This window comes from Podarcis bocagei, assembly GCF_964188305.1.
Source record: "Podarcis bocagei genome assembly, chromosome: 2".
NCBI classification, from domain to species: Eukaryota; Metazoa; Chordata; class Lepidosauria; order Squamata; family Lacertidae; genus Podarcis; species Podarcis bocagei.
The window spans coordinates 13937009-13953796 of NC_138126.1; the positions used below are offsets into that span (position 1 = coordinate 13937009).

The 16788-nt window shown below is 51.3% G+C and overlaps 1 protein-coding gene and 1 long non-coding RNA gene across 3 annotated transcripts; one reads left to right on the forward strand and one right to left on the reverse strand.

Annotated features, from left to right (window-relative positions):
- Positions 1–43: 43 nt before the first annotated feature.
- LOC308581294 lies at positions 44–5386 on the reverse strand. The gene is made up of 4 exons (XR_014004937.1): positions 4618–5386; positions 3850–3908; positions 2675–2714; positions 44–379 (listed from the first exon to the last, which is right to left on the reverse strand). It is a non-coding gene; the product is annotated as an uncharacterized lncRNA (long non-coding RNA).
- On the forward strand, positions 2761–16788 carry LOC308580722 (uncharacterized protein). 2 transcript variants are annotated; one of them, XM_081182801.1, is made up of 4 exons: positions 2761–3059; positions 12200–12625; positions 14008–14134; positions 14827–16788. In XM_081182801.1, the coding sequence occupies exons 2-4, from the start codon at positions 12398–12400 to the stop codon at positions 16095–16097; spliced, it is 1626 nt and encodes a 541-aa protein (XP_081038927.1). In that variant the 5' UTR covers positions 2761–3059; positions 12200–12397; the 3' UTR covers positions 16098–16788. The 2 variants fall into 2 exon arrangements, with proteins under 2 accessions (XP_081038927.1, XP_081038928.1); XM_081182802.1 differs by lacking the exon at positions 2761–3059 and adding an exon at positions 3850–4325.

The window sequence follows — 16788 nt, forward strand, 5'->3', positions numbered from 1 at the left end:
CTGAGGTAGAATTCAGAGTGCTCCAAAACATCCAAACAGTAGCTTGATGTGAAGAAGTGTATTGGTTGGCGGGGGAAATGGGTGAGAGATTTGGGAATCAGGACCATTCTGGATGTGGAAATGGATGGAGTGTTTAAGATCAGTTGTGGTAACACTGTGGAAAACCCAAGCACTCTTCTACTGAAGGGGGGAAATCTTCATAACGCTAACCCTTCTTGTTACCAGGGGTTGGACAACCCCAGCAGAGTGGCTCTTCAAGACTTTATGCCTAGCCCTTGGAACATTCACCCTCTGCAGCCGCACTTGTTACAGACCCTGCTCTGCATTTTCCTCGAGTGTTTTCACGTGTCCTTGAACTCTGACCATGACTCTTGCTTGCCTAGACGGAGGATACAGAGAGGGAGGGTGCAGATGGAAGACATTGCTCATTTACGTTGCAAAGATAACACTGCTGTTTACCCAGATGCATCCAGTGTGTCACTCTTTGGGGGGAGGGATCCAACTGCCTACAGTTAATTTAGGTTTGCACAATGAAAGTTGATTTAAGCACTCTGGTGCCCGAGAACAGGAAACCCATGTCTTTAAATTTTAAGAAAGAGACTTTGGTGAGTTAGGAAAGTGAAGAGGAAAGGGGCTGAAAATTGTGGGATTGAATCATTAACAGGAAGACATTAATGAAGCAGATCAGGACAAATGCTCATTGTCATCTAGCCCCTGTTATTAAATCCAGAGTAAAAAATAAGAACATATGAAATGCCTGCAGGATCAGGCCAGTGGGCCATCTAGTTCAGCATCTTGCCCTCACAGTGGCTGACAAGATGCCTGTGGGAAACCAGCAAGCAGGATTTGAGAAGAGCACTCTCCTGTGGTTTCCCCCAACTGGTGTTCAGTGTTTTTCCAACTGTGGAGACAGAGCACAGCCATAATAACAGCCCTAGGGATCCCCCTCCTCCATGAATTTGTCTAATCTTCTTTTAAAACCATTTAAGACTGGCCATCACTGCCTCCTGTGGGAGGGAGTTCCATAGGTTAACTATGCGCCGTGTGAATAAGTACTTTTATCTGTCCTGAATCTTCCAATCTTGAGGTTCAAGTGCTAGTGTTACAAGGCAGAAGCTTTTCTCTATTCACCTTCTCCATGCCATGCTTCATTTTTAAACTTCTATCATGTTGCCTCTTTCTCCTGCTCTCTAAACTAAAAAGTCCCAACTTTCTTCCTTGGAAGTGGGGCTCATCCCATCCCCTCAATCATTTTGGCCCTTTTCTGAAGCTTTTCCAACTCTTCAATATCCTTTTTGAAGCGAGCCAACTAGAACTGTACACAGGATTCCAAATGTGGTCCCATCATTGATTTGCATAATGGCATTATGATACCTGGAGTTTATTTCCAATCCCTTTCCTAGTGAACTCTTAGCATGGAATTTGCCTTTCTCACGGGCACCACACACAGTATCAACAACTTCATCAAGCTTTTTACTAGGCCCGAAGGTCTCATTTGTGGTCTGTCACCACCAGTTCCGACCCCATGGGTGTGTATGTGAAATTCCTGAGAACACCACCCTTCTCTGAGATGCTCATTCTCCCTGACAGTGGGGAGCTATAATCATGAGAGTGGGGCACAGCTATAACATCCCAGAAGGCCTTATATACCAACCTCTTAGCCTCTCTTAGCTTTTCCGGCTAAGAGTTGTTGCCTCAAGGCAACAAACATGTTCCTGGAGAGTCAGGAACTCGTTGCACCTCAGACACAGCCATGACTTCTGTTTAAGAAGCAAGATAGTCATACATGTGACAGGCACTGCAAAATATTTTAGATTTTTTTGGGGGCCCAGAGGCGCATTTGGAAATCACAAGGAACTGCTACGGCAGCACAAAATACCTATGTCCTAAAAGAAAACTGGAGATGCTCAGGCACCACCACCCTTCAAACACTCCAAAACCTGGATACAAAAAAATGTCACACGCAGAGAGGAAGGGAGAGCCCTCAACAAAACGAAGGATAAAATGCCAAAAGGGCAATATTTCTCAATAATAATGATAGTAATTTAAAAATTGAGACAGGCAGGGAGCATTGGCAGTAGTGATACAGTGGTATCTGAGAGTGCTGTGGCGCTCACAGGTGCCACAATGATCCAATATGTATTTATTTTTATTTGTGATCCTCCTTTCACCACAAGGTCCCAGCACAGAACACAACAATGTAAAATGCAGTATTTTGTCTTTCTATTCTGACTGGTAGTGGCTCTTCAAAGTTTCTGATGGGGCTCTCCACCCTACTTGGCAGATGCTGGGAAATGAACCTGGTACCTTGGTGTTCTAACCACAGAACTATATCCTCTGTTACCTCTCCCCCCATGGGCCCATTTGTATTCGGTATCCTTACAAACGATACAAGTGGGATCCATGGGAGATAGACAGGGCTGCTGCCCGGTTAGGTGAGTGAAAGAGAAAGATATCATTATATACATATATATCTCATTAACGTTTAATTGCTTTTTAAACATTGTGCCCCCCCTTTTAGCTGCTTCTATTTATCTGTTTCTATTTTATCAATAAACTGCCTTGAGTTCCTGTTAGTGAAAAATAAATAAATATTATAATAATGAGGAGGAAGAATTTTTCTGAAAGAGTTTTGCGGAGGGAAGAGGGAAGGAAGATCTATGCGTCTATTCACCTAGAAGTCAGCTTTCTTACATGCCCTTTGCCGTAAGGTCCTAGGGCAGGTTACAGTGACAGAAAAGGCAATTATAAAAACAGATACTGTACGAGAAATTACATATAAAAACAGGGAAGTACATAAATCCACGCTTGCAACACTCCCAGCCTGCCACGCCCCCATTTCCTCCAGCACCTATAAAAATTTGTAAACGCTGAAAGAGTTAATCACAGAGAGCTGTTGGAGCCTAGAAAGGCCCATGGAGGGGCGAGCCGGTAGAAGGTGGGACTTCTGGCAAGTAGAGCGGAGATTGTCGGGTTTTCCTTCCTTGGGGCAATGGGTCGAGTGTGCGCGGAGTTTCAATTCCTAGAAGGGCCGGCAATGCAAATGCTGCAAACAGCAGGTGAGTTGAAACGGGGGAGAATGAGAGATCGGGGTTCAGGGGCAGGAGAAATTGAGCAAGCTTGGGGGAAAAGAGAGACTCCCCATCCGGGGTTTTCATTGCAGCTGTTCCCAGGAGAGCGTCCTCCGTGTCGCTCATCCCGCCTAGGGCTGTGCAGAAAAAGGGAGAGGGGAGAAGAGGACGCAGTTCAGAGATTTGGGGTCGGGAAGAGGTCAGGATGGATGCAGCCTTGTTCCGGACGGGCGAAGGGAAGGACCTATTCAGACTGGCATTCAGTACTACGGCGAGATGTGGCCATGGGTCACAAATCGAAAACGGGTTGGAAAAGGGGAGGTCCCGGAGCACAAGGCTGCTAGCAGTGGTGTGGCTATCTATGCACCAGAAGAGCTGGAAGGGGAACCCCGAGGGTCATCTAGTCCGACCCCCCTGCAGTGCAGGAATCCTGCCCACAGCCATCCCTAGGTGGGCTCGAACTGCCAACCTTCTGGATTCATTGCGCCTCTTGAGGGCTCAGTTGGCCACTGTAGGAAACGGGATTCTGGGCTAGACGATCCTGCGGGGTTCTTCTTGTGTTTTGATTCTCATAGGCAGCAAAGGGAAGAATCTCACCAGGGACCAGGGGTGCAGGTGCTCTATGGTTGCCATTGTGGCAATTATACTTTACCCAGTTGTGAGGCAAGTTTTCCCCAGGATGTTTGACCCTTTTTAATAGTTCTCTTTTCCCTCCTAGAAATACAACAACAAAAACAACCATGCAAGGCATAGTTTAAAAATAGCATATGATTTTTACCTGGTGTACTTGCTCTTGTCAGATTGAATGTACAAGGCAGGCAGGTGATACCTATGTTACTGAAACATATGAATATGTATTCGAGACTAATAGTTATCTGAGGCAGACAAAAAACAGCATAACAGAGTGTACTTGATGCTCTAAGAGTTAAGTCTCCCTCAACTGTTGACAACTAACAAAAAACTGCCTCAGACGTATGACATCACAAGATTCTACAGCATTAACCTTTTGCATAGTATTTTGAATGCACCATTCCCACAGGCATGGGGGCCCCTGCTAAAGGTGTAGCCTCGTTGGGGATGAAGTGTGTGGTGGGAAGGGGGGTAGTGGTATCTCATAACTTATGTTATTAACCAAGTCCAACTTCCACTCCAATGGTTTTCCTAAACCCTTACTGCTGTCACCATTTAATAGCACTTACACCTTTTACCTCCTTAACTTACCAATAACCCTGGTAACTGTGGGATGTAGGCATGGTAAGACGCCAACCAAATAGAGTTACTATGTTTAACAAAGATAATTAGGTTTATTATGTGGTTACTTTGATTTGGTACTGTCTCTTTAAATGACCATGCTCTTTGTTGCTGTCACATGAAATGCCAACAGCTTATTTTACACGAGAGCAAGACAGCTTTGAGGAAGCAGTTACCCTCCTAAAATTATTTTGCCAGATTGCCCTTATCAGTAACTGACTCCTTGTCAGTTAAACCTCACTAACAGTATAAGTGAGGGCTTTTGTGGAAGCCCCCGTTTCAACTCTCTACTCACCTATTGATGCACAAGTCTGTTTTTGCTATCCTGTCTGGGAATCTCCCTTGGCTCCCATACCAGATGTTAGATCCTAGCGTCCTAAACTGCCTCAGGTATCCCCCCCCCCAGCAAGTCTTCAGCAGCTCTGCCTTCCTCTCAGCCTTCCTTCCTTCTCTTCCTCATCTGTCTTCTTCTGGCCATTCTCTGCCAGCACCAACTAACTAACTCTGACCAGCTTCCAACCACATATATATACTCTTTTCTAGCCCCTTTGATCTAACCCCAGCCAATCATGTTATCTAACTGAGAATTCTAAAGCTGCAGCCACCAATCAGAGTATGCATGCATTCTATCCTTCATTTGCATCCTGAGAATTCAAACTCAGCTGTCAGTTAAGGAATGCCAGTGTCAGTTACAATTAAACCAACTTTCACCTGACCAGAAAGAAGACTTCCCCCGTCAAACACATTGCAATGTATATTATAATACAGCTGACAGAATACATGACACATTACCCATTAAAACAAAGTTCAAATGCACAGGATTTCTTCACAACCTGTGAGAACGCATTCTCAGTGGCAACTCCACATTTGTGGAATTGTCCCTAGTGAGGCATACTTGTCTCCCTCACTATTAACTTTGAGGAGGCATTTGATGGCTGAAATATACTGTTCCTGGCCACCTTGAAATAATTAACTAGAAGGACATTGGACTGCTTTTAAACGTTTCTAGGTGTTTTTAATTATTGTTAAATGATTTCAATCTGTTATTTTATTTTATTTTTAATTATAATTGTCAGGGGTTTAGGAGCAGAGGCACGGGCAAGGGAGGAAACAGAGAGCGAAGGGGAGGAGGCAGAAGAAAAGATGAGTGATGACGACGACCCGAGATCTCCTAGTCTTTCCAGTGAATCAGAGGATTCACAGAAAGGAGCACCAGTGGCCAGGGCAAGGGGGGCACCCCAGGAAGATAGAGCCAGAAGGGACTCAGGGGGGAGCAGCTGGAAATCGGGACCAGCGTCACCGCCAGGAAGCAGGGAAGAGGAAGGGAGCCAGGGGGGAAGCGCTGGCAGCTCACCACAGGAGGGAGGGCATGAGTCAGGAGTGGCCACACCTCCATCGGGGAGCGAAGAAACGGTTAAGAGGAAGGTGGAAGGTTGGGCGCGCGCGCCAAGTTCAAATGCAGAGGAAGGCGGCGCAGTAAGCAGCCCCGAAAGGGAACCAGGTCCTAAAGCCCGGCGCAAGGAGGCAGGAGGGTCCGGGTCAGCGTCAGAAGAATCCCGGAAGGAGGAGGACCCGGGGGGTAGAGGGACCCAGAGGAGGACAGTCAGGCGGAAAAGGTGGAGCAAGGCTAGGATATTAAGTTGGTGCTCACGGGGCGGAGACTCAGACGGAGCTTCGCCGATCTAGCTACTAGACGTAGAGTTTGCGCGCAGCAGCGTGAGAATGGAAACTGTAATTCAATAAAGACTTTTACTTAATGATCGCTGGCTAGCGTGATCCTCTGTGAGCTAGGATCTTCAAGCAGCTCTGACAGTAAGCTCCGTCTCTCCATTGTGGGCATCTACAGCCTCGAGGAGGGGAGAGAAACAGGTGCCTACTAGCGAGCTCACGAACGGCAGACGACATGACGGCTGAGCAGCAGATAGAGGACCTCAGAAAAGCAGTGGCACAACTGAACGCCGAGGTTCTCGCATCCAGGAAGAGAGAGGAGGAGGCAGCTGCCGCCTGCAGGGATCTCCAGGTCAGGTTAGACGTGCTGACACAGCAGACACCCCGGCAGGAGGGAATTGGGTTGGCGAGACGGACAGGCGGGCTGGTCTCTCACTTCGATGGGAACCTGCAACAGTATCCCAACTTTAGAGCCGACGTACTGTGCGCACTGCAACTGCTGCATAAAGACTTTAGAGATGAACAAGAGAGAGTGGGGTTCATCATGTCCCATCTGCATGGGGATGCGAAAGCATGGCTACGCAATTTATGGAGAGATAAGGATCCGGCGCTCCAGAATGCGGATGCCTTTATTAAAGCGATGGATGGGTGCTTTTTATCAAGTATTGACGTGGATCTTGCACGGAAGGAGGTGCATGGGCTGAGACAAGGGAGGGCCAGCGTCAGGCAGTATCATGCCCGCTTTTTCGCCTTGGTCAGTGCCCTGGAATGGGACAGAGATTCGGCTCCTGTAAGAGACCTCTTTTGGGAGGGGCTGCACAACTCGATTAAAGATGAGATCGCGAGGGGGGAGAGACCCCGAACCACCCAGGAGGTCGTTCAGAGGGCAATGGCAGTGGGGGTGAGGCTGGAAGGACGTCCGTGGAGCAAGGACGAAGGGCGTGGAGGGCGCGAACCAGCCGGGGGCCCCTCCTTCCTTCCCAGAGAAGCAGCGCGGGCGCAATCCACGCCTCCGCCAGGAGGAGGAGCCGAACCTATGGAGGTTGGAGGTGCAAGGGCTCAGTCAGCAACCAGAGCCCTAGCACCGGCAGCAGTGAAAGCGAAGCCTCCTAGAGGGAACAGGAAGTGTTACGTCTGTGAGGAACCAGGGCATATGGCAAAAGAGTGTCCCCAGAGGCCCCACAAGCTCACTGCAGCCTCAGCAATGGTGACTGCAGCAACGCAGCAAGGAGGACCACAGCAGGGAAACGACGCAGTCTGGCTGGAGGAAGAGGCACTGGGGCCCAGCCAGACGTGTTAGTGACGCAGTCCCCAGAGATTTTACAGCCCGTGAACCCCCTCCCGCCCAAACCAGTAGTGAGGCTCACAGCATCTCTCCAGCTGCCCAATGGAATCACCATAGACGTGCCAATCACCATTGACTCAGGCAGCAATGCAGACTTTATAGGGCAGGACTTTGTCGACAGGCACGCTGTGCAGTTGCTGCCGGCCACACTGCCCCTGCAGGTTGTCACGGTGGATGGCAGGGAGCTGCTCGGGGGGCAAGTGGTGAAGCAGACACCACCAATGGTGATGCGACTTGGGAATCACAGAGAAATCATCAGCTTCAACGTCACTCAACTATCTGACACGCCCGTTGTATTGGGCATGAGTTGGCTGGACAAGCACAGCCCAACGATGGCTTGGTACCAGAGGCAGCTGACCTTCGGCTCTTCCTTTTGTGCTGAACACTGCATCGTGCCCAGGCAGGAAGGAGAGGAAGAGGAGTCACAGCTGCTGCTAGGCACGCTGCAAGCGATTCCCCACAAGTACGCTGAATTTTTGGAAGTTTTCTGCGAGAAGGAGGCAGACAGGCTACCCCCTCACAGACCATATGACTGCAAAATTGACCTGCTGCCGGGGGCGGCGCTGCCTAAAGGGAGACTGTATTCCATGTCAGAGGACGAACTGCAAGAACTCAAGGAGTTCATTGATCATAATTTGCAGCGCGGCTTCATCCGGGAGTCCAAGGCAGTGGGGGGCAGTCCCGTATTCTTTGTTAAGAAGCGGGACACGCCCCAAAAGAGACTCGTAGTGGATTACAGGATTTTGAACAGTGTGACTAGGCCATCGGACTTCCCCATGCCCCGAATTGACGACCTCCTCGCAAAGGTACGGAAGGGCAGAGTGTTCACCAAGTTGGACCTGCGGGGGGCGTACAACCTCATTCGCATGCGGGAGGGTGATGAGTGGAAGACAGCCATGTTCACGCCACTGGGGACCTACGAATATAGAGTTATGCCTTTTGGATTGCAAAATGGCTCCCACGTTTTTCAAGCATTTATGCATCACGTGTTGGCGGGACTTCTCTACAAGACGTGCGTCTGTTTCTTAGATGACATCCTGATCTTTTCGGAGTCGCAGCAGGAGCATGACAAACACGTCAAGGAAGTGCTGAGCAGGCTAAAGCAACATAGGCTCTACGCCAAGCTGGAGAAGTGCCAATTTGACGTGCCGGAGGTGGATTTTCTGGGCTACAAGCTGTCTGACAAGGGGCTCGCCATGGACAGCGCCAAGGTTCGAGCGGTGTTGGATTGGAAGAGCCCGCGCAACCGGAAGGAGGTCCAACGGTTTGTCGGCTTTGCGAACTTCTATCGCAAGTTTATCAAGGGCTTCGCGATGCAGACGGCGGCCATCACTGACACGCTTAGCTCCAAGAAAAAGAAGTTCATTTGGACAGAGCAGGCGGAGCAGTCCTTTCAGGCACTCAAGCGTCTCTTCGCGTCGGAAGAGCAGCTGCTTCATGTCAACCCCAGCAAGCCGATGAGGGTGGAGACAGACGCTTCGGACAGAGCCGTGGGGGCGGTCCTGCTGCAGAAAGACCCGCAGGGGGTGTGGCGACCGGGAGCGTTTTACTCCAGGAAGCTCAGCAAGTCCGAGCAGAACTACACCATATGGGACAGGGAGTTGCTGGCCATTCACGCAGCGTTCAAGGCGTGGAGGCACTTTCTGATCGGCGCCAAGCACACGGTGCAGGTTTGCACGGACCACAAGAATCTAGAGCACTGGCGCACGGCACAGTTCCTGAATCAGAGGCAGATACGTTGGGCTGAGTTCTTTGCGAACTTCGACTTCCGAATAGAGTATGTCCCGGGGGACACCAACATCATGGCAGACGCTCTCTCCCGTAAGCCACAGTATCTGGAGGACGCAACACCAGCGGCCGCCATGCACATCTTCGCACCGACAGTGTGGCCGTGCGCCGCGGCGACCGTGGACCTAGAGGCGGTGCGACGAGCGTTGCAGGGGGACTCCTTCGCACGAGCAAAGATGGCAGAGGTGCAAAGGGGCAAGGCAGCGGCCGACGGTTTCCAGCTAAGAGATGGATTGCTCATCCGTAAAGGGGCCATCTACGTGCCGGGAGACGAACTTCGAGCCAAGGTGCTGCAGCAGCTGCACGACGCGCCCACGGCCGGGCACTTTGGCAAGGAGAAGACGGTGGAATTAGTAGCCAGGGATTTCTGGTGGCCTGGAATGAGAGGGGAGGTCGCAGACTACGTGGCGAGGTGTGACACCTGCCAGAGGGCCAAACCAGTGCACAAACCGCCAGCCGGACTGTTGGAACCGCTGCAAACTCCGGTCGAACCTTGGGAAAGGGTGGCCCTGGACTTTGTCACGGATCTGCCCAGCTCAAGGGGCAAGACGGCAGTGCTGGTGGTGGTGGACCTGTTTTCCAAGATGGCCCATTTCATTCCGTGTGCTAAGGTGGCCACGGCGGAGCAAACCGCCAAACTGTTCATAGACCACGTGTTCAAGGTTCACGGTCTGCCACGGTCTATTCTGTCCGACCGGGGGCGGCAGTTCATCTCGAATTTCTGGCAGAAGCTGATGGGCTTCCTGAACGTCAAGATCAACCTGGCGTCGGCGAGACACCCGCAGACCAACGGGCAAGCGGAGCGGGTCAATGCCATCATGCAGCAGTACCTGAGATGTTATGCAAATCAACAGCCTGCGACGTGGGTGGATTACCTGCCGCTTGCCGAGTTCGCCTACAACAACACGAAGCACGTGTCCACGGGGGTCACGCCGTTCTTCGCCAACAACGGGAGGCACCCCAGAACCTTCCCGGGACTGGAAAGAATGGGGGAGGGGGAGCCGCAGACAGCAGATGCGTTCGCGTCAGAGCTGCAGGAAGTCCACGATCAGCTGAGGCGCCACCTGGAGCTGGCCAAGCACGCATACAAGGTACAAGCAGACAAGCACAGAAGGGTTGGAGAAGAGCTCCACGTGGGAGACTGGGTTTGGTTAGCAGCCCACGCAGTGCCGGCCAGGTCGTTGGCCAAGAAGAAACTAGGGCATAAGCAACTGGGGCCCTACCAAGTCGAAGAGCAGGTCAACCCGGTAGCTTTCAGACTGGCACTTCCGGAGGGTTCCAGGATGCATCCGGTATTCCACAGATCGGTGCTCACTCCCTACAAGGCACCGCACAGGTTCCAGGAACCCGGAACGGCGCCGAGTCCGGCCAGAGACAGAACAGGGCACGCGGGAGTGGCACAGAAGGAGCGCATCAACGAAGTCACGGAGATTTTGGACTCCAGATGGGGGGAAGAGGGGGTAGAATACTTTCTCGCCAAGGAGGGCACCCCAGCCAGTGCGAACAGCTGGGTGCCGGGCTACGCCTTAGACGAACCTCTGCTCAAAGACGAGTTTCATGCCCTCTTCCCACATAGACCTATGCCAGCAGACTTTTTCGACGACTGGCTTTTCACGCCCACGCTTTCGGCCAGCACGTTCCGGGGGTTCGACTCGGACGAGGAACCGACACGAGACGTCCGTTCCCCGGAGGGGTCACCCTCGGGATCCGCCTCAGAACCCTCGTATTGGTGGGACGATAGGCCAGAGGAGCAGTTCCGCAGAAAGTGGCTGGAATGCTCAGGACGAGCAACGCCGCCAGGAGGAAGTGAGGGAGAGACGGACATGGACATTTTCGGGGACGACCCTGGTTTCGAGCACGGCGGCACAGAGATGGAAGCGGAGGTGACCGTCGTCGACGAGAGCAGGGAGGAAGAACCGGAAGACTTCAGATGGAGGCCCGCCACGGGAAGCGACCGATATCCGACGTTCGTCCCTTTGCAACAGCAGCCCCCAGCTCCAGCACCGGAAGGAGGGGAGGGGGGAATGGGGGGCTTCGAGGGGGGGATGGATGTCAGGGGTTTAGGAGCAGAGGCACGGGCAAGGGAGGAAACAGAGAGCGAAGGGGAGGAGGCAGAAGAAAAGATGAGTGATGACGACGACCCGAGATCTCCTAGTCTTTCCAGTGAATCAGAGGATTCACAGAAAGGAGCACCAGTGGCCAGGGCAAGGGGGGCACCCCAGGAAGATAGAGCCAGAAGGGACTCAGGGGGGAGCAGCTGGAAATCGGGACCAGCGTCACCGCCAGGAAGCAGGGAAGAGGAAGGGAGCCAGGGGGGAAGCGCTGGCAGCTCACCACAGGAGGGAGGGCATGAGTCAGGAGTGGCCACACCTCCATCGGGGAGCGAAGAAACGGTTAAGAGGAAGGTGGAAGGTTGGGCGCGCGCGCCAAGTTCAAATGCAGAGGAAGGCGGCGCAGTAAGCAGCCCCGAAAGGGAACCAGGTCCTAAAGCCCGGCGCAAGGAGGCAGGAGGGTCCGGGTCAGCGTCAGAAGAATCCCGGAAGGAGGAGGACCCGGGGGGTAGAGGGACCCAGAGGAGGACAGTCAGGCGGAAAAGGTGGAGCAAGGCTAGGATATTAAGTTGGTGCTCACGGGGCGGAGACTCAGACGGAGCTTCGCCGATCTAGCTACTAGACGTAGAGTTTGCGCGCAGCAGCGTGAGAATGGAAACTGTAATTCAATAAAGACTTTTACTTAATGATCGCTGGCTAGCGTGATCCTCTGTGAGCTAGGATCTTCAAGCAGCTCTGACAATAATGTTTTCCCATTTTGCTTTTTGCTGCCCTGGGCACTTTTGGGAGGAACGAGGAGATGGAAGCTGCCTTAGACCAAGTCAAATCATTGGTCTATCTTGCTCATTATTGTCTACACTGAGTGGCAGCTACTGCCCGGGGTTTCAGACAGGTGATATTCCTAGCAGCGATCTTTTGCATGCAAGGCCTCTTCTCCATCACTGAGTTATGGCCCCAGTTGTATCCTGATGCATTGATTAATACATGGGACTGTTTGGTTTTCTTGTGCTTTGCCCTTTCCACAGCTGGAGGTAGAGCGAGAAATAAAAATGAAGGACCAGGATCTTGAAAGAGCTTGAAGTCGGAAGGCAAAGTCTCATTTCCTGACAGCTGGGACCAGAGGAGAATTTGTAACTCGGCCGCTTCTGCGGCATATTAAGCAAGATCTGGAGGGGGAGCGTTTACGGAACTGGGATGTTCGGTGGGAAGCGTATTTGAAGACAATGGAGTCTCCACTGGTCCCCCATTCAAGGGAGAATAGGAAGCCATTCCAGGGCTCCCTTGTTGCAGTAGCTGATGACACCCACGGGACTGAAGGAAAGGAAGCAAGCCTGTGTCAAGCCCAAGAAGCCTCAGGAAACCTCTATTCTCTTGTGAAAGTGAAGGAAGAGGTTGTGGACAAGGGCGCCATCATCCAGTTCTGCTACCAGGAGGCTGAGGAACCTCGCCAGGTACGCAGTGTTGGACATGATCAGTGCTTTCTCCTGGTTTGAGAGGGCTCTTGGTCAAATGTTCTCTGGTGGACTCGCTTGTAGGACCCCTCTTGAATCAGGCCAAAGTCCTGAATTTTATTACAGTCCTCTGGCTTTTGTGCTCACAGTGGCCCTGCAGATACTTCTGGGAATCCCACAAGCAGGTTATGAACACAGCAGCTCTCTTCCCACACTGGTGGGCCTCATATTTCTTACCAGACAGATTCTGGTGCTAGCTGTGATACCGCTATTGTCAGAGGCCGTTGTATTCTGAATCGCTAGAATTCACGGGGGGGGGGGGGAGATAGGACTCTTCTTATGTTCTTAGATGTGCCTTAAGTGGCTGCTTCTGCAAGAGATAAAGTGTGGCTGATTTCCCTGGTAGGGAGGCTCAGCAGTTTTGGTGCTAGGAGTCAGAGGAACCAACCCCCACGACAGGTTGCCAAGATAAGACAAGGGAAAGTCCTTACCATCTGCTTTTATTCAATATTTACAAAGAGAGGCTTGGGAATGCAGCCTGTTGGTGTTGTCCTGAGTGACTTTCCTTCCCCTTTTCCTCCCTCTTCCTCATTCCTCATCTCTTTTACAGGTGACGCTAAGGGCCCTTTCTACTGAGCCCTTTGTTCTCCTACTTTTATGGCTTGCTGGGTTCTGGGAGATGGTGGGTTTGGAATGCTTTCTAGTGATAATGTGTCAGCCAGCTGCTCCAGCTATGCCTCCTCCTCCTCTCCCATTGGTTCCCAACTTTCCCCCTTATCTTCCTCTGAGCTGTGACCTCCCTCAAACCCCTGTTGTAATTCTGAACTGTCTTCTTCTCTGGAAGGGTCAGGCTGGGGAGGTGGTCTCCACCACTCCTCCTCTGCCCAGTCCCTGACAAAAGGACCTCTCATGATGACGGCACGCATAGTGGGGCTCGTGACATCCCTTCCCTCCCTACAGCCCCCCGCATGCCACCCCCAAAATTAGTGCCAGAAGGTTGGTGTGCCCTTTGGTACAGTATGGGAGGCAGCTGCTGTGTGGGGTGGTGGGATGAGGAGAATCAGCAAAAGATTGCCCTCCTTGTTCTGCTGACAGGTGCCTCTGCAGGATCAAATAGCCTCCTTCTGTTGGCATGAGAGACAGCACTAGACTTAGCGTATTGGGAGTTCCACGATTGGCAACCTTTGAATTACACGTGATCTGTGCTCTTTATGAGCTTGCAGAGACTACTTCCTTGGAGGTTTTTAAGCAGATGTTGGGTGGCCATCTATCATTGATGCTTTAGCGGAGATTCCTGCATTGGACTACAGGAGGTCCCTACCAACTCTACAATTCTCTGATTCTATCTCATGGTGATATCATTCTCCTCTTACTGTTTTCAGGGACCCAAGCCTTTAAACAATGTGGCTGTTAATCTCCCCAAGTCAAAGCAGGTACCATTAGACATAGTGAAGGTGGAACCCACCATGGAAGTCGAGCAGGAAGCTGACAGGCAGGCCAACTTGCTAGGTAAGTGTTACTGTCTGAACAGTTGAGCCCAGATGAAGGGCACCTGCTGTGGCCTTCCAAATGCTGTTGGGTCTCCAGCTCCCTTCTGCTGCAGCCACTGCAGCCAGTGACCAGGGATGAAGGGAGTTGGAGTCCAGCAAGTTCTGGAAGGCAGCTGGTTCCGCATCCCTGTTTGGGTGTTTCAGGCCTGGTTCTGACACAGACACTTCCGGACAAAGTAACAGCAACCAGTGCTATTCCCCCCAGTAAAGGCGTAATATGTGCATGTCCAATTTCTCCTCTCGATAACCTGGCCACAGCTTCTGGACCAGCCACAAGGGAAACCCCCATTGCAGTCGTCCAGCTGTGAGGTTCAATCTAATAATAATAATAATAATAATAATAATAATAATAATAATAATAATAATAATAATAATAATAATTAATAATAATAATAATAATAATAATAATAAATAAATAATTTATTTTTACCCCACCCATCTGACTGGGTTTCCCCAGCCACTCTGGATGACTTCCAACAAAATATTAAAAATTCAATAAAACATCAGACATTAAAAGCTTCCCTAAAGAGGCTGCCTTCGGATGTCTTCTAAAAGTCAGATAGTTATTTATTTCCTTGACATCTGAAGGGTGGGCGCCACAACTGTGTAGCTAAAGCACACAAATGAAATAAAGACTCTTTTCATTTCTAGCATGGAAGAATGAGGAGACAGAAGAATCTGAACTCTCAAGCCTTGGAAGAAGATGCTTGGGCACAACCCAAGAGAGAGACTTCCAGATTGCTGAGCCAGAAGAGACCCCTGGATGTCAGCTGGACCCAGAAGAATACTGTGGGAAGCATCCAGAGAAGGCAGCCGAAGAGGTGTCTTTCTGTGAGAGGGGTGATAGAGGACTGTCTCAAAGTACCTTCCAAAATGGAAGCCACAGCAGGCATAGGAGGAAAATGAGAGCCACTGAGGGCAGCAGAAATCTCCGCCAAAACACTGGCTCCCTTGAAAGTATGGAAAGGGAGGGCAAGCCTTATGCATGTGTTTACTGCGGGAGAAGTTTCAACGAGAGTTCGTCGTTAATTATACACCAAAGAGCCCACGAGGGAGAGAGGCCCTACAGATGTTCAGATTGCGGGGAAAGCTTTGCAGAGAGAGGAGACTTTAGGAAGCACACTTTGGCTCACATGGATGATAAGCCATACGAATGCTCGTACTGCGGGAAAGGTTTCCACAGCAACTCTCACCTCCGAGCACATACGAGAATCCACACTGGGGAGAAACCCTTTGACTGCACTCACTGCGGAAAGACTTTCGGCACCAGCTCCCATCTGAAGAGGCACGTTCGGGTGCACACCGGGGAGAGCCCTTTCACGTGCGCCGAGTGCGGGAAAAGCTTCACTCAGAAGCCGTCCCTTATTAAACACAAGAGAACCCACACGGGAGAGAAGCCTTACGAATGCCCTGAGTGCGGCAAGAGCTACCGAGATAGCTCTTGCCTGCTGAGGCACATCAGGGCCCACACGGGCGAGAAACCCTATCAGTGCTCACGGTGCGAGAACCGGTTCATCCAGAAGTCAGATCTCATCCGGCACGAGGGGACGCACACCGGAGAGAAACCATATGAGTGCTCGGTGTGCGGGAAAGCCTTCGGTCAGAAAGGGTCACTTGTGAAACACGAGGGCATGCACACAGGGAAGAATCTCTATGAATGCTTGGACTGTGGGAAGAGCTTCAGCCGGAAACAATCTCTGGTTAGGCACAAGAGGACTCATGCAGGAGAAAGACCGTACAAATGCACTGTTTGCGGCAAAGGTTTCAGCACTGGTGCTTACCTGGCAATACATGAAAGAGTACATACTGGGGAGAAGCCATACAGGTGCTTGGAGTGCGGGAAAAGCTTCTGCCGGAAACCATCCCTTGTTACGCACAAGAGAAGCCATACGGAAGAGAAGCCGAATGGCTGCTCGATGTAAGGCCTCAACTGCACCAGGCCTTTAAAGCAATTGAACGGTTTCACCACAAAAAATCCCTGGAACTGTAGTTTGTGAAGGGTGCTGAAAGCTTTTAGGAGGCCCCTAATTCTCCTTGCAGGCCTCAGATTCCCAGAGTGGCTTTAAAAACAGGTCCCTTTTCCCAGGGAACTCTGGGAATTGTAGCTCTGTGAGGGGAATCTCTAGCAACTCTCAGTCAGCACCCTTAATAGTTTCCAGGGTTCTTTGGGGGAAACCGTGGCTCCCAAAGAGGAATAAGAGTGCTTTAAATGTCTGTGGCCTAAAGTTGAGATTGGAATCCATGGCCCTCCAGATGGTGTTGGACTCCCATTTCTATCGGCTACGCTGGCTGGAGCCAAGGGGAGATGGGAGGCCGTGTGCCTCTGAATGGCAGTTGCCAGGAATCGCAGGTGGGAAGAGTGCTGCTGTTCTCAGGTCCGGCTTGAGGGCTTCCCAAGGAAATCTGGTTGGTCCCCCTGAGAACAGGATGCTGGACTAAATGGGCCTTTGGTCTCATCCAGCAGGGCTGTTACGTCCTCATGAGTTGGGGGACTCCCTATTTCAGCTTCTAAGGGGTGGGAGGAGTTTCAGTTTCATTCCAGAGCCCATGGAACACAAAAATAACCACCTGGGAAGAGGGCTGAGTTAATAAACGTGTCCCGAGGGAGAGACA

What these genes read in the sequence shown, in the direction of transcription:
- LOC308580722 (XM_081182801.1), top strand. Translation starts at nt 12,398, where the DNA reads ATGGAGTCTCCACTGGTCCCCCATTCAAGGGAGAATAGGAAGCCATTC. An exon ending in AGGCTGAGGAACCTCGCCAG is followed by an intron (nt 12,626 to 14,007) that starts GTACGCAGTGTT and finishes TACTGTTTTCAG; the next exon opens with GGACCCAAGCCTTTAAACAA. An exon ending in CAGGCAGGCCAACTTGCTAG is followed by an intron (nt 14,135 to 14,826) that starts GTAAGTGTTACT and finishes TTTCATTTCTAG; the next exon opens with CATGGAAGAATGAGGAGACA.